Source organism: Azolla caroliniana, unplaced genomic scaffold (assembly GCF_043228905.1).
Source record: "Azolla caroliniana isolate FFs.n. ecotype wild unplaced genomic scaffold, voAzoCaro1.0.p SCAF_4, whole genome shotgun sequence".
Lineage (NCBI taxonomy): Eukaryota > Viridiplantae > Streptophyta > Polypodiopsida > Salviniales > Salviniaceae > Azolla > Azolla caroliniana.
In genome coordinates this window covers 3,659,259-3,684,346 of record NW_028230439.1, presented here as the reverse complement: position 1 = coordinate 3,684,346, position 25,088 = coordinate 3,659,259, and the positions used below count along the sequence as shown (strand labels likewise).

Sequence of the window (25,088 nt, the reverse complement as noted above, 5' to 3'; positions counted from 1 at the left end):
CTGTTATTTGCAGGTGGTGTTGATTGTGATAGGTCAATGTAATCCGGTGCCTCAATTCGTTGTGCGATTTGTAGCCATTTGGAATGTAGTTGGGCCTTGGTCTTTGACAAACGACGGTATATGTCGTGGCGTAATTGTGGTAGTAGAAAATAGAGCTTCATGGTCTCCTTCATATTGGGGTAGACACGCAGTAACAATTGTTTCATTTTGACGGCGAATTGTGCCATTGGTTCATGTGCATGTTGACGTAGATTGTTTAATTGTTGGAGGGTTGTTTGTGTGACGTCGTTGTTTGCAAAGTGTTGTATGAGTTGCTCGCGTAAGTAGGTCCAATTTTGTTTGATTTCCTTGGGTTGTTGAATGATCCAGGTGGCGGCAACATGCTCTAGCACCGTTCACAATTCTAACGCCTTTCTTTCGTCGTGCCATTCATGGTAACTCGTCACGTTGTCGAAATGATCCAACCATTCTAGAACATCTTCTGTTGGAAGGCCTGAGAAGGTTCTCAGACGGATTCTTGAATCTTTCTGTTTGTTGGTCATTGCACCAACAGACTGATTTGTAAGCCATGTCATAAGTGTTTGGTTCGTATGATTTACTTGCATCATCATTGTTGACATCGCCTGAAACATCTGCTCCATGGCAGGGTTAATCTGTGCGTGTTCTATGAATTTGGGTTGCATGCTGACAGTGTTATCCCCTTCCGGTTGTTGCATGGTGTATGAGATTTTTGTGTCGTAGATGGTGACCCGGCGGTGATCATCAACTGCTAATGAGAAGAGTCAGTTGTCGGCTTGTTGTGCTCCGTCAAGAAGTCGGTTGGAGTACTCTACACCCTCAGACGGCGTGGCAAGAGCCCGTTATCTCCACCAATGTAACATACACAGGATAGGCTCCAAAAAGTGCCCTCATTGGACATCCTTTGTTTCTATTTATAATCGTGTTAGTTACAACTTTAACTTCTTGGTGCTTCACATAACTAACCAACCCTATTCTTGCTCCACTACCTAACAATACTAATGTAGTATCTTTTTTTGGAAAAAAAGACATATTTTGTTGATATTTGCGCTTAACTAGCTTGAGGACTTGTCAATCTTCGTATTGGTCAATACAAAGTGTAAGTACTAGGTACATGACATTGTCTACTTCAACAAAATGGCATAAGACTTTGTTATTATACCCATGGTTGTTTATGTACATGTATTTACCATTCAACTACTTCTAATACCTCATGCTTAGAACAATAGAACAATATATATTATGCTGTAAGGATACTTTACTGACATGTTCACTTTGTTGTTTCATATCATACTAAATATACTAGTGCAAAATTTAAGTGTAGTACGTACTTATTATCCGAAGGAAAACTCCAAATGTCATGACTCATAAATATTGAAAAAGAGCCCCCAATAATACATACCTATTCTGAAATAATTTTCCTATTATTTTTGCCCCTAGTCTTATGTCATAAGCGATAATGAGTATACTTGACCCCCCCGACGGATGGACGGACGGACGGACGGACGGACCGCAAGATTGCTTCAGTGAGTTCCATTGGAGTTTTATAGAAGTCCAAAAAGACACACAAAACAAACACTCAGTTTATCATCTTCTTCATCTTCATCTTCATCTTCTTCTTCTTCTTCTTTCTTCTTCTTCTTCATCTACTGCCACTCCTGTCACTCAACTCCACTGCACCATCGCCATGGCAGACCTCGCCCTGGGAGTCCTTGCAGCATCTGGATCCATGCTCTTCTTCGGCTCTTTTGGTGAGCTTCCATGAATTCTGCTCTCTGTTTCTTATCCTCTCTTTGTTTTGTCTTTTCTTCTTTCATGATCCCCCCCCCCCACCCCCAAGGTTTTCTGCTAGGTTCCTCCATCGCAACGTATTTTGCTCGTGTTTATGTCTTCTGTTTACATATACGGATCCAACTCTTCTGAATCTTTATACACGCACGCACACACGAATGTATGTTGTTTATGACTGTTTTACACATTGATCCTTGGAAATACCGAGGGTTTGGCACATGTACTTGCGTTGTTTAATTTTCACGGACTGAAAATATGAAAAGAAAAACTTGCATTGCATGCAAATTCTTTGATCTTGTCTAAACTTGTTTTTTTCTTCTCTGCGTAAAGCTGGATTTTTTTTGCTCAAACTTTATTTATACACATGAAAACCTGATTCTTCATTGAAGTTTCTATATATGAAACAAGATCTTTTGTTGAAATTCATATACATGAAAAATCTAGATAATTTCGTATCATATATATAAATACCCACCCCCAAGGTTTTCTGCTAGGTTCCTCCATGGCAACGTATTTTGCTCGTGTTTATGTCTTCTGTTTACATATACGGATCCAACTCCTCTGAATCTTTATACACACACGCACACACGAATGTATGTTGTTTATGACTGTTTTACACATTGATCCTTGGAAATACTGAGGGTTTGGCACATGTACTTGCGTTGTTTAATTTTCACGGACTGAAAATATGAAAAGAAAAACTTGCACTGCATGCAAATTCTTTGATCTTGTCTAAACTTGTTTTTTTCTTCTCTGCGTAAAGCTGGATTTTTTTTGCTCAAACTTTATTTATACACATGAAAACCTGATTCTTCATTGAAGTTTCTATATATGAAACAAGATCTTTTGTTGAAATTCATATACATGAAAAATCTAGATAATTTCGTATCATATATATAAATACCCACCCCCAAGGTTTTCTGCTAGGTTCCTCCATGGCAACGTATTTTGCTCGTGTTTATGTCTTCTGTTTACATATACGGATCCAACTCCTCTGAATCTTTATACACACACGCACACACGAATGTATGTTGTTTATGACTGTTTTACACATTGATCCTTGGAAATACTGAGGGTTTGGCACATGTACTTGCGTTGTTTAATTTTCACGGACTGAAAATATGAAAAGAAAAACTTGCACTGCATGCAAATTCTTTGATCTTGTCTAAACTTGTTTTTTTCTTCTCTGCGTAAAGCTGGATTTTTTTTGCTCAAACTTTATTTATACACATGAAAACCTGATTCTTCATTGAAGTTTCTATATATGAAACAAGATCTTTTGTTGAAATTCATATACATGAAAAATCTAGATAATTTCGTATCATATATATAAATACCCACCCCCAAGGTTTTCTGCTAGGTTCCTCCATGGCAACGTATTTTGCTCGTGTTTATGTCTTCTGTTTACATATACGGATCCAACTCCTCTGAATCTTTATACACACACGCACACACGAATGTATGTTGTTTATGACTGTTTTACACATTGATCCTTGGAAATACTGAGGGTTTGGCACATGTACTTGCGTTGTTTAATTTTCACGGACTGAAAATATGAAAAGAAAAACTTGCACTGCATGCAAATTCTTTGATCTTGTCTAAACTTGTTTTTTTCTTCTCTGCGTAAAGCTGGATTTTTTTTGCTCAAACTTTATTTATACACATGAAAACCTGATTCTTCATTGAAGTTTCTATATATGAAACAAGATCTTTTGTTGAAATTCATATACATGAAAAATCTAGATAATTTCGTATCATATATATAAATACCCACCCCCAAGGTTTTCTGCTAGGTTCCTCCATGGCAACGTATTTTGCTCGTGTTTATGTCTTCTGTTTACATATACGGATCCAACTCCTCTGAATCTTTATACACACACGCACACACGAATGTATGTTGTTTATGACTGTTTTACACATTGATCCTTGGAAATACTGAGGGTTTGGCACATGTACTTGCGTTGTTTAATTTTCACGGACTGAAAATATGAAAAGAAAAACTTGCACTGCATGCAAATTCTTTGATCTTGTCTAAACTTGTTTTTTTCTTCTCTGCGTAAAGCTGGATTTTTTTTGCTCAAACTTTATTTATACACATGAAAACCTGATTCTTCATTGAAGTTTCTATATATGAAACAAGATCTTTTGTTGAAATTCATATACATGAAAAATCTAGATAATTTCGTATCATATATATAAATACCCACCCCCAAGGTTTTCTGCTAGGTTCCTCCATGGCAACGTATTTTGCTCGTGTTTATGTCTTCTGTTTACATATACGGATCCAACTCCTCTGAATCTTTATACACACACGCACACACGAATGTATGTTGTTTATGACTGTTTTACACATTGATCCTTGGAAATACTGAGGGTTTGGCACATGTACTTGCGTTGTTTAATTTTCACGGACTGAAAATATGAAAAGAAAAACTTGCACTGCATGCAAATTCTTTGATCTTGTCTAAACTTGTTTTTTTCTTCTCTGCGTAAAGCTGGATTTTTTTTGCTCAAACTTTATTTATACACATGAAAACCTGATTCTTCATTGAAGTTTCTATATATGAAACAAGATCTTTTGTTGAAATTCATATACATGAAAAATCTAGATATTTTCGTATCATATATATAAATACCAACCTGTTTCCAAATAGTGTATGCTTTTTCTACTGGCTGAAAATATGAAAAAGTTGGCATTGCAAATTCTTTCTCTTATCTAAACCGATTAGATCTTTAAACTTCTCTCCACATAAAACATTTTTTGTATCTTCATGAAAATGACATTTTTTGTGCAAATTTAAAAATTCAGCCTTGCACATTCTTTCCTCTTATCTAAACCGGTAATTAGGTATTTTGAATTGTTGAGAAAAAAGACTTTTCATGGATGTTTCATGTTACCTCAAGGAAGCATATTGAAATAGAGAGATCACTTTCTGTATTCTATAGTATTTATCATACAAACTTTTGCGCAAAATCTAGAAATTGGAAAGTTACAGTGAAATGCCTGAAGACTAATATAAAGTTCTCTCAATTATTGCATGTGTTAACAGTATTAGAATCCATCAACTTTAATCTATAGCTAAATACATGAAAGATTCTAACAAAGGGGAAGAATCAATGAAGATGTGACATAGTTTTTGTAGCATTTCATCACTTCTGTGGCTTTGTACAGCGGTACCAATGAAGTCTTCACGGATCGTCAATTCGAATGTGAACCCATTAATCTATCAATCTTATAAGTCTCTCGCCTGCTTCCTTACATCTTGGCTTGTTTTGATCTATACAGTATGCAGTCTCTATCTCGATTTGATTAAATCTATTAGATAACATGTTCAAATCTATGGAAATAGCAAAAACGTATATAAAGTTTTTCTTCTTTGTCATTGCAGCCCTTGAAGTTTACTTGGTGGGGTATGGTTGGTGCATTAATATGGGTTATGACTGGTTCTGCGGCTGTCCTTGCAATTCAATTAGTTGGCATTGGTCTAGCTCAATCACTTTGGAGTAGTCTAAGCAGTAAGTCTCTTTGATTATTTCCTCAAGTATAATAATAAAAATGAATAAAAAATATTTTTTTCTATGTTTTTCTAAGGATTATACTCAAAACAATGGAAAATATTCTTGATTAATCTTCCCTTGTAAATGTGTTCAGTTATTGTTTCTTACATCTGGGGGGCATACATTTTCAAAGAGACAATCCAGAATCACACATTTTCCCTTTTATCCGTGTTAGTGATGATGATTGGCATGGTAGGACTAGGAACTGCCATTGGGAAGGGAACTGTAGATATAAATAGTCTAAATATTGGGGTTTCAAAGGATCTGCATTCTTCTTTGCTGGAGGAAAAAGACATGACATCGTCAAATAATGGGAAAAGTGAAGCACGACTCTTTGCTTCAACATTTATGAAGGGGATAGGTTTGGCAACACTTGTTGGTCTTTTCAATGGGAGCTCCCTTATTCCATTGAAATATGCTCACAAGGTTGGTTGGAATCAATTGATGATGGCAGAGGAATATTGAATTTGTTGTTCATATCTTTTCTGGTTGTTAAGAATGCTTTCTAATGTACTATTTGTTCCATTGATAGATGACAGTAGTCTAATGTGCTTTCTTCTATACACTTTTTTTTTTTTCTGTTTTCTAAAATATATTTTCCTGTAAAAGGATGTTGAAGGTGTAGAGTATCTTGTTTCGTTTGGGGTGGGATCAATGGCAATGACACTTTTGGTACTAGGAATCTATTGGTGTTCACACAAGTGTTTTGGGCATCCATTTCCATCTTTTCAAGCTAAAGTTGTTGCTGGACCAGCTCTCCTCTCTGGCGTCTTGTGGAATGTAGGAAATTTTTTAAGGTATGATCAATTTTGTGACTAGTTTTATTTCTTAACATTAAAAACATTGCATGGAAATGTTTTAAGTGTACCCTACAATATTATATATATATATGTATGTATGTATGTATGTATGTTTGTATGTATGTATGTTTGTATGTATGTATATGTGTGTGTGTATACATACATATATTCATATGATTGTGAAGGATGGAAATCAATGTATCTGTGATTATATTTGTGAATAGTATTACTAGAATTTGAGACATTCTTGTGATTAATTTTTGTTTGTTACAATGCATGCTTTATATTATTAGTGTTAACAAGACAATAATTTGGACTTGACAGTATATATGCAACAGTCTATTTGGGTTTTTCGATAGGCTGGCCACTGGTTCAATGCCAACTCTTGATAAGTGCATCATGGGCAGTTTTCTACTATAGAGAGGTTTCATCATGCATGTCAGCTATTCTACTAGTCACGTCATCGCTAGTTGTGGTTGTTGGTGCTGTTTCACTCTCTTATTTTGGTATTGTAGGCTAGTCCTAACTGCAACTATGGGTGATTCGTGTTCACGATCAGAATCTTTGCTCCAAAAATACCCTATCTAAATTCTACCTCAGCTCTCAGTCGCCTTGCAAAGAGGCTGGCAACAAGATGGGATTTGGCAACACTCTGTTGTTAAAGATAGATAGACTCTATAATCATCTTCGGAGGTCAAATGTGACCTATGAGACCAAACATATTACATTTCATGTGATAAATGTGAAAGTGAGTAGTGACTCTCGATGCAGATGGGTAGGTTATGGTTTATCTACATCTAGTTTTTCATTCAAATTGGTGGTCTTTTCCTCCAACTATTTGATTTTAACCTTTGTACCATTTTCAATATGTTGTATCGAAGATTATGCATGTTGTGAGTTTATTAATTTCATTGAAGTATTAGAAAATGGCCATGTATCTACACTACGGTAGTCAATGATGCAAATCCTGGTCCTATATCTTATTCATTTTCCACAAATCCTTTACCATTTTAGACCTAGTCATATTCCTTTACCACAAATCCTGGTCCTATATCTTATGTATGTTCATCTTCCATTTTAGACCACCAGAGTTTGATTTGCAATTCTCCAATGCTTTCTCACAAAATACTAGCCATGAAGTTTTGTTAGCATCATTTCCTAATATAAGAAAATGTTATTGTATCCTACTTGGATGCATTTACGAATTCACTTGCAACAACCTGAGTATGCATGCTCTTGAGCTAGAGATGCAATGAATGTAGATCAGTACTAGAGTTTGATTTAGATAAATTCTACAATATTGTGATTCCCACCAAAGAGAATTCTCATAAAATGGACAATTTTAAATATGTAAAACAATGAAGACTTATATAAGTATGTAGATTTTTAACAAAAAATGCAAGGATCATACGAAGTCTATCTAACATAAGATAATTTCCTCACATTTGCTTCAGAATTTAAAGTCATCACAATGTTGAGCATCTAGACTTTCATTCGAAGTTGGACAAGCTTCATGTGTATCAAAATTTGCAAACATGCCGGTTATGTTGTACTTGTTTGTTTTGGTGGCTTGATTATATAACTTCTGAAGAGCTATTGGCATATTTTGTCTCATACATCCTGCTTTGGTTAAATGAGCCTTTGAGTGAGTTTTTGTTAGGCTTAGTAGCCAATGAGAATATGACATGACATTAGAGATCAAATAGGCAAAATGCTATCCATCTCGTTATAGCACGAGATGGATGTAGTGAATTGGCATTTGTTTTGTCAAATTTAAATATACATTGAAAAGGTCATTGCTCAATACAAGAGCTTTGGAGAATGCTCTTATTATTAGCTTCATTGTACATACAATTATAGCATTCTCTTGCATATATTTAACATGGCCCTTATGGTATCTAATTTGTGCAATTTTGTTGATATATTATCTTCGAATGTCTTTTTCTTGTGTGTGTAATATGTCTAAACCAAAACACTAAATGTCTATTCCTTGCTTTCTAATCATTTAATATAATCATCTTGAATTGCATGTGGGCTCATCAATACAATACAACTACATTGCCCAAAGCTAACCATGAAGCAGGGCAGGCCCTGAATTCAACTCACCACTAAACATGAAAAGGTGAAGTTAGGCCATCCTGATTAAAAGTCAACAAGTTTCCATTCACTCAATAACTAACATCGCGACACGGATATGTCACATAACCTTTATACAAACACAAGTATACATTATTCAGGCTTTGGTATCCCTTGTTGTAACTGTAAATGCAAGGCAAACTTTTAATTTTCTTATCATTAAATATAGTATGTGTAGCTTTAAATTCAAATGCACGTTTGTGACCTTTTGTTTTATACAATGCATGATGGTGGTTGATGACTACGAACGCAACACAAAATGAGGAGTGGGGTGATATTCACTTAGCACTTACAGAAGCATAGTGTACCCCATTACAAATATCTTTATTGCCATGAGCAAATCTATATGTAACCAATCTAATGCTTGAGGAAGCCATGAAGGCCTTCATTTAGTGGGGTCATTTGGATTTATGTTATATTACTTGTATGGAGTGTATGAGTTTGTTAAATAAATTCATTATTGTCATGTGAAGGGTCACTTCAAATCTAAATGTTAAAAGAAACATATGATAGAGCAAAGGAGGACAACATGAGCTAACTTCAATGATCTAGTCAATTTCTTTTGTTTGATTATTTGAGCCCAATTCCGAATATCCACTCATGAGGCTTCTCACTATTGTTGTGAAAATCTATATGAAGGGTGGGAAAGCTCTTGGTGGACCGTGGTTGTAGTGAACGAGGAAATATGAGTTTTGATATTGTTGCTCTCAAAGATAGTTGTAGTAGATGAACATTGCAAGTCAACGTGTAATTATGCCCTTGAGAATTCTTCCTCACAATGTATGCAAGACACATTATGTCATGCTCATATGTATGTATGGACATATGTGTAAAACTATGAGCTTATGCATTTGTATATAAAAATATGAGATTTTGTGAGTCTCATAACATGTGAAAGTGTCTGTGTTTCTAAAAAGTATGTATGTGTAATTGTGTGTGTGTGTGTGTGTGTGTGTATTGTGTTCGGCGTAAAATGGCCATATATATGTAAATGTGGTGTAGATGTGTAAGTGTATGGAAAGGAGAATTCTAGGAACTTTCGGGAGGAAGGGTAAAACAAACGTTACCAAATGAAAAAGATCTTTGACAAAAGGAAAGGGGAATAGAGAAGTACATATATATATATATATATATATATATATATATAGGAAACAGCAAAAGAGGAAAAATGAAGAAGAAAACTATAAAACCTGAGGATCAAACCTAGATCGAGGTCCGTTTAGTGGAAAGGGGAAGTAGTTTGTTCTTTGAGTAGGGCTACACAAGGGAATGGAACAACATCCTTCATGTAACAACGCTACACAAAGAAAAGATAGGAGCTCTCTCATGTTAAGGTACATTAAGAAATGAAGGGAGAGTTTATTTAGAACAACTTCCTTCATGAAGGAATTCACAAAAGAACGTAACAAGCTCTGTCATGTTGAGCTACAAACTAAGGGACAAAGAATCTTCAAGTGCATTCAAATAATAGCAAATTTTACAACAAATTATCCCAAATATGTTGGGAGTGTTCTGTTACCATCATATTTCAATGCACTAAAGTTAATTTAATCCAAAAAGTGTAAGGTTGTTGACCTAGAGCTCATCAAACTACACATGACAATGGGTAAGATATATAAATTCTCTAACCCTAGGATAAGCCTTGAAACCTTGACACATGAAGCCTTAGTGCGCATTCCTTGACGCATAATTGGTCTCCATTTAGTGACATTTAAACCTTGGCTAAGCATGCACAATTTCATGTATACGATAGAAATTGATTTTGAAAATGCAGTTAAAGGTTTAAATTATATTTGGTTTCTTTAATGAAACAATTTAAGTTTGGAAAGAAGAGTAAATACCATGCCTTACAAGATTACATATCAATACAAGGGATAATGTAGGGCTATAACTATATTGAGAATCAAATTCATGGCATAGTATGTGCTCATAATATAATTGTTTGTTGTTGCTCATTCATGGATGTTCGAACATGTTACAATAAATTACCTCATTATAAGAAGTTGGATGGGTGCCTATAGAAAGCTAGTTTCCCAACTTTTTGTGAGAGTTTAAAAAGATCCTTTGAGAGATAGATGTGCATCCCATAAAAGCCATTAAACTCTACATATTTTGGAGGCTTTAGGACTATGACGACAACTTGCCCACATTTATGTATTATATTATTAACTAACCCCGGTTCGACAATTTTTAGGTTAAATTCTGGCCTCCATATACTCTTTTAGTAACATTTTTAAATTGGGGTTAAAGCTCTTGTAACTTGCATTTATGTATCATGTTGGTTTTCTTACATCTCTAGAACCAAAACGTGAAATAAAAGATAAGGTCTTTATTTGTTCCTCTCGTGTATATTTGTCTCTAAATATTGCTAGAATTATGGAGAGTACGTTAACACACGAATGTAAAAAATGGAAAAGGATTGGGTTCTTGAGAAAAATGAGACAATGTGAAAACATTGTCAAAAAAAGTTGATAAGGACCGACAAAAATATGAGAGTAGGTTACCTAAATCGTAATAATTGTTTTTGGTGGCTCCCAATAGTGGGGCCACCTCGACAACATCTCAGTAACTCTAGATAAGATTTTAGAGATAAATTTGAACAAAACTGTGCAATATTAGACAAGTACAAATTTTGATACACATAACATCGGATACATTTAAAGTATAATACACAAATGAAATACATATGGCCATTAATGGGAATATACCAACACTAAATCTGTAGCAAGATACCCCATCTAGATGATTTGATGGCATCATGAATAGCTAGATGTGGAATGACATTGCATATACACATAGAAATACGATCTTCTTACCTTGTCCAAATGTCATGGTTGATCGATGATTGTCCACCCATGAGGATAAACGTAATATCTCATCATCCATCTATTCATCAACAATTCTAAATCACACTTTGCGTAACCAAGTTGTGGTGTTTGAAGGCCTCATGCTGGACATTTCTAGATTCATAGATATATCACATTTTACGACATAAGACTTTAGAGCTTACCCTCATAATCGTAAGATCGCATACATTAGATAAGGAATAAAATAATTGTAGTCTTCTTGTTATGCATATTTTAACATGCCTTTAATGACTCAACTAGGGTACTATTCCTGTTATTTGATCCTAATACACAATATTATATCATAATGGACAATTGCACTGTGGGCCCATGCGGACACACACACACACACACAACTTAGTGACATGGAATTTACTCCCCATCTTTTTTACTTTTCGACTAGAACTAGATGTATCATTATTAAGAATCTTAAGGGTCCAAGCCTCAAGGTGAACATTTAGCTACCCAAACATAATTGGTGCCTACATATATCAAATTGTGACAACACATGCTTATGGTATGCAAACAACTTCATTTTTTAATGTGAATCTTGGCATGTTCAATGTGGTTCCACTAAAGTGCATGCAAGTGGGTGCACACATAAATTGCTTGCATTGTATGTCTTACGATATTGGCAAGGATTAATTGTCTATAGAAAACTTCGATATTCATGATATTTCCAAATGGTTTCGCTATTATGAGGGAGGAAATAATGTGGATGGTGAGATATAACTAAACCTCGACCAATGTCCACTAAATACACCTCATTTAAAAGGTTATTATTGTTGTGCATGTGAGCATGTCGTCTTGCATGCATAATTATAGCTTGAAAAGTGATGAATGTTAATGAGATGGCCTCTTCTAGTTTTTGACCCTTGAACAAGTTTTCATGTTTGCATTTATTCTCTCTCCGAAAATGCTAACAAAGTGTATTCTAGGTAGATCATTTTATCTTCTCTAACAATTATGACATCAACCACATGACTAACATACCTAAAGGCCGAATTATAAAAAATACCGTACATGTAAAGGACAAGAATACTTCTATTGCTACCCTTGTATGGTTAATCAATCCATGAGGGGTGTATAATTTTATCATCCCTCCGTTCATTGAGTTTTTTATTGTCGGTGTTTGAAGACCTCATATAACACCTTTATGCTTTCATAAATGCTACATTCTACAGTATGAGGCTACCCTTATTGGTGTCAATGCTAAAAAATTTGAAGGATTAGGTTTGGCAAGCCATGATTCCTTACCATGATTTGTTATGGCAAAGCAATAAAATTTTGAGGTTATACGAAACATATAATATGCACATAATATATATATGTATATATGTATGTATCTTGGGCAAGTGCGCACACATGACGAAATCTCATTGGGGCTTGACGTTATCTATTTTACTGTTGGACTACCATTGTAAGCATGATGGGTGTCTTGTGTAACCGTCCTAATTGTTAAAAGTAAATGTTTTGTTCAATAAAATCAACCTACTTTAATAACATAGTAAACTTGTAAGTTGTTGGATGCAATGGATTAACAATCGCAAGTGAAATTTTTTCCCTAGAAACTTACATTTCATTTAAGACGTAAATTTTAAAAAACATATGGGTCTACATATACCAAACAGTGGCATTGCATGATTATTGTATGCTCCATAGTATTGGAGTTGTAGCTTCTTTATGTAAGGGTGGTACCTAATCAATTTCAAACGCAAATATCATGGTCATTTTTATAATGTTGACATTTGGATTCTTCTTATTATGAGATGGGGGGTCATAAACTCATGACAATATAATTTCATTCACATGGTATGCCACTCTTATAGTTACTCTAGTCATGATTACTATAGTTTGTATAATTACTATAGTTTATGTGTGAGTGCAAGTTGTTGCTTTAGTCATGGGGTTACTCTTATTCAATGACATTGTAGCAATGGATAACTTGGTTGCAAGATAAAAGGGGGCTCAATATGTGTTAACTATGACTAGCTGTATGTAGTATAGGTGTCTCATCCCCCTACCACCCCCTATATATGAGTGTGATTTTGACAACTTTTGCAAGTACACTCTAATTCGTTTAAACTACTTCCTTGCACACTCATATCAAACATGTTCTGTAAAGGCATATACCAACCTGTTGCATTGTGCCTATAAGAGAGTTATTATAAATGCAATCCAAGATACCAATGACATCAACTACATCAAAATCAACACCTAGATGCTCGTGATGTGTGAATTTATGGGACCATATGTATAGAATAGGGCCATGCTATGATAGCTAATGTTTTCATGGTGAATCCACCCACCAGGGCTCCATAAATATATCATCCCATCAACTCATTGAGCATCTTTATGTGCTTTGCAGATGCTATGCTTTCTGAAATGAACCTTCAAAACTTTGCCATCGCTAGCACAGATATGGAGTTGAGAATACAAACGTTTTATGAAATGATGAAAGGGGTTGTGCTTTTGGGGTTACACTAATTCTACAATTATTTCCTTGTAATCTAATGTATTTTGAAAATACATTACACACACACACATACCTGTGTTTTGGGCGAAAGCACGTGCACTCGCACACGCACACGCACACACATGATTGATTGTCATGGGGGTATGCATTCTTTCTCTTTTATTTGTTGCACTACAACACGATTTGTTTTAACAATCATAATAGTGAAAGTATAAGATTTGGCTCAATCCATGAGTACATTCAATTATTAAACAAACTACATGCTACCAAAAGATGATATTGACCTACATACATACATACATATATATATATATATATATATATATATATATACACACACACTCCAAAATCATGACATCACATGCGTATGGCATCAAATTTGTGGCATATTTTATGTAATATGGAATAGTTAGCTATTCTCAATTCACATTCCCATATATATATACTATGCCTTTTGTTTTGTTTTTTTCTACAATTGTAGGTTTGTTTGTCATTTATTGATAGCCTTCGGAGGTGTGAATGGCATTAGGAAACATATTGTGCATGCCAGGTAATGTGGATGTGTATGTTTTGAGAAATATATATAATCCATGCATTCGAAAGTGATGTGTGTGTTTGTTTCCATGTGTGCCCCCGCGTGGAGAAATTGACTTCACCAATGATGAAAGTTTGCACGTTAGGAAAAGTTAAGTGACGAAACGTTGTCCATTTGCTTTTTATTTACCCGTCATGTCAAAGGAGGCAATTGCTCCAAAAACAAGTCGTGGAACGCTGGGGGCAAAAGTCTTATGCCTATGTGGTGTCAAGGAGGGAGCGAAAGGGGGTTTCCAGGGAAGGAAGACAAGCCAATCAAGAAGAGTTAACGGGATCAAGGGGGGGGGGGGGGGGCGTGTGGGGAACTCTTCATGTTTCTGTATCAGTTTTCTTCGTTTTGTCTTTACTTCTTCTTCTTTTTATGTATGTGGACGGGGGTGTGTGTTCTTTAGTCATGTGTGAGGGATAGTATGAAACCATTCGATGATTGGGATGGAAGGAGGAGTCGGGGACACGTCGTAGTAGAAGGAAGTGTGTCCCCCCGAAGAGACCGAGGGCCGAACCCCGTGTTGACGGAGACCGAGGCCTCCCGTGGGAACGAGCCCTTAATGTGTGTGTGTGTGTGTGTGTGTGTGTGTGTGTGTGTGTGTGTGTGGAGAGAGAGAGAGAGAGAGAACAGAGTATGTAGTAGTGTGTGTGTGTGTGTGTGTGATAGAGAGAGAGAGAGAGAGAGAGAGAGAGAACAGAGTATGTAGTAGTGTGTGTGTGTGTGTGTGAGAGAGAGAGAGAGAGAGAGAACAGAGTATATGTAGTAGTGTGTGTGTGTGAGAGAGAGAGAGAGAGAGAACAGAGTAGTAGTGTGTGTGTGTGTGTGTGTGTGTGTGTAAGAGAGAGAGAGAGAGAGAACAGAGTAGTATGTAGTAGTGTCTATGATGATGATTTGAGGGTCCTCTGTTTTTTTGGGGGAAGCTTTTGGTTATGGTGTTTTGACGCTTAGCTTAAAAAGCTCACTCTTCCTGCATTCCTCATCAAACAAAGTCAAATAAATCAAATAAATAAAAAGCAGGAAGAGACTGAAGGGAGGCACAGTCTCTCCCTTTTCCTTCTGTTCCTCCTCCTCTGTTGTTCCTTTCTTTGAAATTTCCTGTACTGCTGCTCCATCACATTACATCCTGTTGAGATCGGTTAAACAGTCTTTTTTTTGTGATCCGAAGAAGTATGAGCCATGATCAAGACATAACTAACCTTGACTACATTGGCATTCATGACTTTAATCATCATCTTCATCAGACTAACAACAACAACAACAACAATAATAATGGCTGGCCCCTTGGTTTGCATTCCTTTATCAATCATCTCAATCCCAATCATCAGAACCATAGCCGCAATCACAGCAATCATACTTATCCTCATATGGGTAGATCTCTCTCCACACCTTCCATCACATCCCAATCTAACTCCTCTGATGATCTTGAAACTCAGGTGATGCCTCTTCTTAATCCTCTCCTTCACTTTTAAAAGCTTCCATCCAAGTTAAAATACAGATGACTGCAATTTTTAGTTGAGTACTTTACAAAATCAGCATGAAAGTAGCATGATCTCTCTACCATTAATTGCACATAGATATAAATTCATGGTTTCCTAACCATATACAATAGATATGTACTGGTTTAAATTTTTCTGTTTGGATTCTTAGCTCAATCTCTCACTAATGTGTTGTTTTTTTCCAAGGATTAGATTCATTTCCATGTATAATACATTATAGATATAGCTACAACTAGTGCTAGTGCTAGTGGAATTAAATGGTAGATATAGCTGCAAAGAGAAAGATTACGACCGTTCCTTTTTACAACGGTGTGATTAATTGTCTCAAACATTGTTCATAAATAAGTAAAAAAAAACTTTGTGGGGAACCACAAATTTGTACTAAAATTGTTGCCATCCATTTCATTTGTTTTTGTTTGCAGTCATCCGAATCATTCTTCCCTGATAAGAGCATAACATTGGGTAGCTTGATTGGCATCCAATCGAGATCACAGCCATACCAAAGCCATGCTATAATGTTGCAACGAGCAGATAGAGCAAGGAAAAAGGCAGGAATCATCAGTAATGTTGGTCCAGGAGGAGGAGGAGGGACAGCAATGTCAACGACAATCCGTGGAGATCGAACATGTTGCTCATTACTGGTATGTGGGTCAGGGGGAGATCGACACAAGCAAGTAGGCATGTCACCATCTCTAGCTCATTTACTAGATAAGGAGAGGAAGAGCATGGCATTACCATCTCTAGTCCATTTCTTAGAAAGAAGGAACAAGGTAAGGCCATGGATCGGACCCAAACGCGGAACACTTGTCGCGGAGCAAGGTATGGTTAGTGGGAGCTCCGTCTTCGACAATGACAGGGTTTTGCCTCCACCAAAGGCATCGGGCACGCCTTTGAAGCTATTCCTGGAACGGTCAAGTCCGAACTCCTACATCTCTGGTGATTGGAGTGCCTTCATTGAAAGAGGTGAGGCCATGTCCCAACATGAACATTGTCCACAAGAAGCTAGCCTCAGTCATGGCAAATGGCTTAGCCTTTGTTTCAAGAAGGATAGCACAAGAATGGCTGGCTAAAAGGCTGCTGCTGCTAGACCTAAATCCTTAATTCTTCATCAATAAGTTGATGCCCACTTTGCTCATTGCAAAGTCTCATTGTAATGTTTCATATTTCATGTAAATCTCTCTCATGGGTTAAATCTGTTAACCCTCATTCTAACTTGCAGATAAGAACATGATAATGCACAAACTACAATAGAAGCTATACACCCTCAAGTGTCCATTTGAGCAAATGTGCGCTTATGGATGTACACTAGTATATGCACATGATACTCTCCATGCATATGAACAGTTTACACACGTACTATATAAGTAAATATGCAAATAGTTTCATGGAAATTATGCTGATATGTACAAATATAGATAATAGTCTTTCATGTGACGGGGGCTCAAACCCCCCAATAAGCACACCATATGTATGGTGGCTATTTGTGTTCACATGGGAGGTTTTACATGCCTACTATATATACATCTACAAGACTCAAATGGATTCCTTGGTTGTCGGTCTTAATCTTGGCTCCGCTTTGTAGAAATTAAGTTAGGAGAGGACAAACACTCTTAAAAATGAGACCATTAAGAGATAAAGGCAAACTCGGTTCAAAATGATTCAAGAGTAGATACAAACACACAAGTTAATTGGAGCCAATGAAGCAACAACGCAACATCATTTACTCAACAAGAGAGTATAAAGCATCAGGGAAAGTTGTTATACATCCCTGCTTTGCACAAAATCCATGAAGATCTAGGAGACCCAAAAGGGAATTGTGTAATTGTACCAATGTAAGAATCTGCCAAACTTCAACGTTTGTTAGAGATATCGGGGTAATGGAAAACTGTTAATTATATACTTAGGCCTAGACCTAGCTGTATGTTACTCGCACTATCACATCTAACCATGAAATAGTAATCCAACTTATTTCAACACTGAAATTTAATTAGAAGTATTTCATTATTTTACTGTGTGCCTTCCATAGATAAAAACACCTCCCTGTACCTCTACGCTGGTGTCTATGGAAAGATCTCATTATGTGAGCAAAAGGATGAAGAACAAATGCTTGACACTCCAGTGTTAAGGATATATACATACGTTTATATATTTTGCAAAGAATTTCCCAGACTAAGTATTATACACCATCTTCAAAAGAGTAGCCAAAAATATCAAAGACAATTTTTTAATTTATCAAAATCAATGAAAAACAGTCATGTTTATACATTTTGTTAAAATCAAAAGAAAAAATTGCCACAAGAGTTTTACCACCATCCTCTTTTGTAACTATGAACAAATAATTTTGAGGATTATTCCAGCACAATATATGATTTGGGCATTAAAATGAAAATGCATTACAATCACTGGTCTTCGATGGCATCACAACAAACAGATAGAGCATTAAGATACAGCAGGCGTTGCTGATGGTTCTGATACGTCTTGTTTATCACTATCTTCTTGTAATTTAGCTTCAGCTTCTACTTCATGATCTTCTTGATGTTGGAACCCAAGCTTAAATCTATCATAATTACTCAACTCAGAACTTTTGAATGGCCTCTCACCCAGGATTTTAGTTAAGTCATCTTGATGTAGGACTTCCTTCTCTAACAACTCAAGAGCAAGCTGTTCTATACCCTCTTTATTCTTCTTTATAAGCTCTAGTGTGCGATTATATGCTTTATTCACCCATTCTCTCACCTCTTTATCAATTATCTCCGCCGTCGCATTGCTGTAAGGCTTTGTCATTTCAAATGAATCTTCCCGTTGAGGGAAGGAGAGAAGACCAACTTTCTCACTAAAACCATAGACAGCAACTTGTTGATACGTCATCTTGGTAACTTTTTCAAGGTCATTTTGGGCACCAGTAGACACCTTACCAAGCAGAACCTGCCATGTTTATCATTTTAGTCTAGTTCAATCTCTATTTGTATGATAAAAGAATCCTTTAAGCTATCTTTTGTAATAGATTAAATGCAAGAGATTTACACAAAATAGCATTTCAACCATATACCTCTTCGGATGCTCGCCCTCCAAGAGCCATGCATGTCATGTCGAGCAACTGTTCTTTTGTCATTAAAAGGTTCTCATTAGGTACATATTGTGCAAAGCCTAGAGCTGCAGTCCCTCGAGGAATTATGGTAACTTTTAATAGGGGCTCAGCATGCTCGAGAAACCAACCTACAACTGCATGACCTGCTTCATGAAATGCCACTGTTCTTCTTTCTGCCTTGCTTATAACCTGAATATACCAGAAATTAGACAGTTGTTACACACACGCAAGAGCATGCAAATATTGTGCGAGCATTGGTTTAATGAACTGTTAAAGATGGACAAAAATCACAGATACCTAAAGCCCAGCTAATGCAATGGGGAAAATAGACGAACCTTATTTTTCTTCTCAAGACCGCCGATGATTCTATCGATTGCTGCCTCAAAATGCTCCATGGTTATTTGTTTATCTTCCTTTCGGGCTGCAAAAAGTGCTGCTTCATTGCACACATTAGCAATGTCAGCTCCTGCAAAGCCTGGTGTAAGAGCAGCCAGCCTTTCAGAGTAATAGGTTGCTACCTTTTCCAGCTTCAACTTCGCCAAATGTACGCGGAAAATCTGTTCTCTTCCTTTGATATCAGGCCTATCAATTGATATTTGCCTATCAAATCGTCCAGGTCGGAGCAATGCCTTATCTAGAATGTCAGGCCTATTAGTACCCGCCAGTACTACTACCCCAGACGTAGTTCCAAAGCCATCCATCTCCACCAAAAGCTGATTTAATGTGCTCTCTCTCTCATCGTTTGATCCAGCAAAGCCACCACGACCTCTTGCTCGACCTATAGCATCAATTTCATCAATAAATATAATACTTGGGGCACACTGTCTTGCTTGAGCAAAAAGATCCCTGACCCTTGAAGGGCCAACACCCACAAACATCTCCATAAAGTCTGAACCACTAATTGATAAAAATGGCACTTCAGCTTCTCCAGCTGTTGCCTTGGCTAGAAGTGTCTTCCCCGTCCCTGGAGGTCCAACTAAGAGTGCTCCTCTCGGAATTTTTGCGCCAAGTTCATTGTACTTCTTTGGATTCTTTAAGAAATGCACAAACTCCATAATCTCTTGTTTTGCTTCATCACATCCAGCAACATCTTTGAAAAAGACCTTGTCTTTAGAGTTCTTACTCAGCTTTGTAACTTGTGCTTTCCCAACGCTGAAGAATCCACGTGCACCTCCAAGACCACTGCCACTACTCTGTACTCTACGAGATAGGTATATAAAGCCAGCAATTATTAAGATTGTGGGAGCAAATCGTATTAGTTCTTGTTGCCAGCTCATCTCACTCACATAAATAACTGGAACATATGCATGTGGATCGATACCTAATGCTTCCTGAGATTCTTCAAGCTTTTGTTCAAAAGAATCTACACTTCCTATGTGGAAGACATATTTATGCTGAGTACTAGAAGCAGAAGAGCTAGAATCATTCCCTAGTTTAGACTGCTCGTTTAGGTAGACCTTTGCAAGATTCTTATTCACAACTTCAATTTTTTGCACTAATCCAGGCTCAAGAAGCTTATTTTTGAACTCTTGAAAGCTAATCTGCAAGAAAGGAAATCATGAAATTACTCATCAGTTAGAATACTGAGAATACCAAGTGGATCTCTACATAAACAACACGTATGTATAAATATTGTGCACATAAATTCTTGCATTTTGGAAGAAACTTTATATATTTTCAATTGTGAAGTGTGCGGTAAAAGTTACCTCCTGGGATTCATTTCTTGTGTATGCAAAGAAGTAGAGTGCTGCAATTGTGCCAACCACAGTTCCAATAAAAGACACTATCTGATCTGTAGAAGTTGTTTCACGAAAAGTTTTCTGGTCATCAAATTTTGATCCATCTGCAAAACGGAGAGACACATCATGTTCATTAATTAATATCTCAAATTATACATAAAATAAACAATGAGACTTCAACCCATGAGCCCACAACATGTATAAAGATTTCACAATAATCTCACAAATACAAAAAAACAGAATTTGCACCTATCTCATCAGAAAACAGAATTTGCCCTCATAATTTTATAAAAACACAGCATTGTACCTGGAATATATCTTCTGCAATGGGTCGAGAGAAAATGATGCTATATTGTAAGATATGTATTGCCTAATGAGTTGGCATGCTCAAGAAATCCAATATGAATTGCTACATATCAAGCATACGTAAGATATAAAAGTTTAATCACCACCAGTTGGAAATAACCAATGGACTTAACAACATGAGCAGAAAATTTTCAATCACGAGTTTTGGGGATTGGGATAAGGGGTCAAGCATAAAAAAATGTAAGTATAGCATGATTGTTCATGGAGATGAATATAGCACGTGGATTTACTGCTTCATAGAATTGATTAAAAGATCCATATTTTACATTGTTTTTAAATAGAAGGGGGTACCCTTTAGAGGGATTATTTACAAAATGAATGGTTTTTAATGATTATATGTTCAAAAATTATGGGTTTTTTAATGCATAAATACATACTATAAATTATATACATATAAAAAATAATTGAGCATCTATCGTACTTGAGAAAAGAGATATGTGTAGTTACACTTTTGGCATCCCTAAAGGCTACAAAAATACAGGAAGATATCATAACAAGAAACAACGATTCAAGACTCAGTTACTCATATATCATAGAAAAGACAGCTTGCCATTCATATCAAACAAATTAATGTCACGAAAGAGGTATTACAATAAGAAAACAATAGTGGGACATAAAACCATAAAGAACTATGATGAAACAGTACTTGAGATAAACTAGATAAATATATATCAAGATATAACATAAAAATATGGCATTTCGTTATTTCGTTGCTCATATATTATCAATGAGCCAGCTTACCATTTTTCGGAGACTCTTGGCCAGCACGCCCTTTTGGTAGCTCTCTTTTCTTCCTTGGGTAAAACTTCTCGAATCCTGCTTAGATGACATTGTATTACCAAAGAAGAAAATTAATGATTGAAACAATATTATTGAATTAAAGCATAACAAAAATCCACTTGTATAATGAGTATGAAAATATCCTCGAATCATCTTCAATAAACAGTATAAAATTCGATCTCCTTGAATAAGTAATAAATCAATCTTGTTCAAATCTTCACCTGTTTTACTAGGAGTCTCATTTGAACAGAATCTTTTGAGTACTGGAACATACAGTCTTGCATTCTGATCCCTGACCGAATTTCTGGAAGATAAAAACAAATCCTTTGCAAAGGGAGGGAGACCAGACTGATAAAGTCTTTCCTTTATGGCATGATAGAGCCTTGAATGACCTGATCTTGAAAGCAGAAACGGTGCCCTAATTAGGGTATTCTGTTGTATGCCTTGACCGTGTATACTTTTTCTTGCGCTGGTCAATAGGCCCCTCTAGATTGAAACAACAATAAAAGGGGATGAATATTCATAGTTGGATACGTTCATTCTTTCGGCTTGAACCCAACATGAGAAAAAGTATATATCACATGAAATAATGTATTTAGGGTTGAATCCAATAAGAAAGAGAGTGTTTAAACAAGAAAATAAGTAGGAGGTTCAATCCAAACGTGAGAAACTCGTTTTAGAGCAAAAAAAAAAAGGATTAAGGCTTGAACCCATCACGGAGGATAAGTTTTTAGAACAGGGATTAAAACAGGGGGAGAACAGTATTTAGAATTGAACCCAACAGGGGGAAAACATTTAAGTCTTTAGAGCAGAAAAAAAAAGTATTCAGAACAGGAAGAAACAAAGAAAGGAAACCCTAGTTTTCACTTCTAAATGAGTAGTTTGTTTTGTTTGAAGAATGGGGGATTTGACACTTACAGAGGAGAATTCTTCACAGAGCTTCCTTGTGTGGGAGGAGAGAAAGGCCTCGCGAAGCTTCTTCTGCTTGCTGCCCATGATCTCTCTCTCTCTCTGTCGGTGTTGGGTGACGACTCAAATGAAACCTCTGTTTCTCGGAGACCACTCTGTTTTGCTTATAAACCTAAGTACTAATAATACAATAGCTTGATTTGATGAAGGCTCTCTCTCTCTATTACAAGGCTTGATTTGATGAAGATTATAAACCTAATCATATTACAAGGCTTGATTTTATGAAGATTATAAACCTAATCATATTAGAAGGCTTGATTTTATGACGATTATAAACCTAATCATATTACAAGGCTTGATTTGATGAAGATTATAAACCTAATCATATTACAAGGCTTGATTTGATGAAGATTATAAACCTAATCATATTACAAAGCTTGATTTTTATGAAGGTTCTCTTTTTTTACCATAATTGGCTTACCCTAATCATAAGTTGTTTACATTATTAGAATTTAGCACTATATCTTGGGGTTGAAACCCAATTTTCTCACCTCTCTATTACTCCACAAATATCTATTAATTCACTAGATGCCACTATGGAATGTTGGGGTTGAACCCATGACCACGTAATCTCCATTGGGCTGCCTTACCAACTGAACTACATCCATCTAGGCTTGATTTTATGAAGGCTCTCTCTCTCTCATTTCTTTTTTTTTTAATTGTAATTAGCTTGCCCTAATGATAAGTCATTTACACTACTTGCACTACATCTTGGGTTCGAACCCCAATTTTCTCACCTCTCTATTACTCCATAGATATCTCTAATTTCACTAGATGCCACCATTTGGGCTTGATTTTATGAAGGCTCTCTATCTTTTCTTTTCTTTTCTTTTTATCTTAGGCTCCCTTTCTTTTTTATTGTAATTAGGTTACCCTAGTTGTAAGTCATTTACACTACTTGCACTACGTCTTGGGTTCGAAACCCAATTTTCTCACCTCTCTATTACTCCATAGATATCTCTAATTTCATTGTGGAATGTAAGGGTTGAACTCGAGACCACCAATTGAGCTATCTCGCTCTCTTTCTTTTATGGTAATTAACTTACCCTAGTGGGAAGTCGTTTACACTACTTACTAGCACTACACCTTGGGTTCGAAACCCAATTTTCTCACCTCTCTATTGCTCCATATATCTCTTATTTCAGTAGATGTCATTGTGGAATGTAGGGGTTTAACCCATGACCACCTCATCTCCATTGGGCAACCTTACCAATTGAGCTTCATCGATCTGGGCAAAACACCCTTGATTTGCACCAACAAAGACTTGAATTCTCTCTCTCTCTCTCTCTCTCTCTCTCTCTCTCTCTCTCTCTCTCTCTCTCTCTCTCTCACACACACACACACACATTAGAAGTTATGTATGTTATAATATGATTTGGTCCTTGTGAGTTATGTCTTTACTAGGAAGTCTGAAACTCCCATATCTCTCATCTACCTCTATTCGCGCCTACACCACAATGCATCATGCTTGAGAATCCTGAAGGTCTGACCAACGCCTTGTATGGAATATGTATTGGAGAGATAAATCTGGCCATTCATTCTTGCACCTTACCATCCAATAACATTGCCACCCACATGTTACCTCACTTGCCTTCAACCTTGACCATTTGAACCATTCATGGGAACCTTGCTAAATGTATTGTTGTGTGTCAACCAATATGTGTTGCATATTATGTGGTGGTTTTTCGTTCTTCTCCCACACAATGGGTTGTGGAGACAATCGAGAGCACTTGCGAGAAGAATGACACACCCGATCCACTAATAGATTAAGAATCATCTATGGGAACCATTGCAAGGTTGAGTTGAGGTTCCTCGACCACAATAGCACATTTGAGAGGAAGCATCTCATGGAGTTTCGGAATGGATTGGTAAGACCAATCTTGGTTTCTCTCTCTCTCATAAATGATCATTTCTCAAACTAGTGGACAAGATACATTATGTTATTTGTTTTGGTCTTATATGCCACCATGGCTTCTTAAGAGATGTTAATAAACTTATTCTCCTTTAACACTAATAATAAGTGGCTAAGAAAGTGAGCAATCACTTGACGCGTTTTCTTGATCTAGACAACTTCACTCATACAATTTATCGACGTGCCTACCAAAAATACACTTTTCTACAACCTAAATTATTTCAAATTTTAAGAAAGTCTAAAAGCGGATAATGTTCTTGTATGCACTTGGTAATGATGAGTGTTTTGAATTTTATTACATTTTATTAATGTCATGCATGTATATAGTCATAAATTTGTTATTGTCGTCAATATTTTGACCTCTACGTTGTCCCCAACTACGATGTTGTATAAACATGTTTGTTAATACAATGGAGATTATTATATCATGATATTACTCTTGTTGTGAGTACAAAGGGTTGTTTATTTAAGAATTGAGATAAATAAATGAGGAGAAAGGGAGAATATTATGTTGTGACACAACTCTAGAC

At 36.3% G+C, this 25,088-nt stretch overlaps 3 protein-coding genes across 3 annotated transcripts; 2 read left to right on the top strand and 1 right to left on the bottom strand.

Moving 5' to 3' along the window:
• Nucleotides 1–1,618: 1,618 nt before the first annotated feature.
• Nucleotides 1,619–7,069, top strand: LOC147864854 (uncharacterized). Its single transcript, XM_087319027.1, has 6 exons — nucleotides 1,619–1,769; nucleotides 4,982–5,094; nucleotides 5,199–5,325; nucleotides 5,462–5,793; nucleotides 5,977–6,164; nucleotides 6,492–7,069. Exons 1-6 carry the CDS (start codon nucleotides 1,706–1,708, stop codon nucleotides 6,685–6,687), a joined length of 1,020 nt encoding a protein of 339 aa, XP_087175153.1. The 5' UTR covers nucleotides 1,619–1,705; the 3' UTR covers nucleotides 6,688–7,069.
• Nucleotides 7,070–15,208: 8,139 nt separating this feature from the next.
• LOC147864853 (uncharacterized) lies at nucleotides 15,209–17,102 on the top strand. The gene is made up of 2 exons (XM_087319026.1): nucleotides 15,209–15,641; nucleotides 16,127–17,102. Exons 1-2 carry the CDS (start codon nucleotides 15,378–15,380, stop codon nucleotides 16,772–16,774), a joined length of 912 nt encoding a protein of 303 aa, XP_087175152.1. The 5' UTR covers nucleotides 15,209–15,377; the 3' UTR covers nucleotides 16,775–17,102.
• An 840-nt stretch (nucleotides 17,103–17,942) lies between these two features.
• LOC147864852 (ATP-dependent zinc metalloprotease FTSH 8, mitochondrial-like) lies at nucleotides 17,943–22,732 on the bottom strand. The gene is made up of 7 exons (XM_087319025.1): nucleotides 22,596–22,732; nucleotides 21,899–22,163; nucleotides 21,639–21,713; nucleotides 20,499–20,635; nucleotides 19,128–20,333; nucleotides 18,754–18,981; nucleotides 17,943–18,629 (listed from the first exon to the last, which is right to left on the bottom strand). Exons 1-7 carry the CDS (start codon nucleotides 22,671–22,673, stop codon nucleotides 18,144–18,146), a joined length of 2,475 nt encoding a protein of 824 aa, XP_087175151.1. The 5' UTR covers nucleotides 22,674–22,732; the 3' UTR covers nucleotides 17,943–18,143.
• Between the last annotated feature and the right edge of the window lie 2,356 nt (nucleotides 22,733–25,088).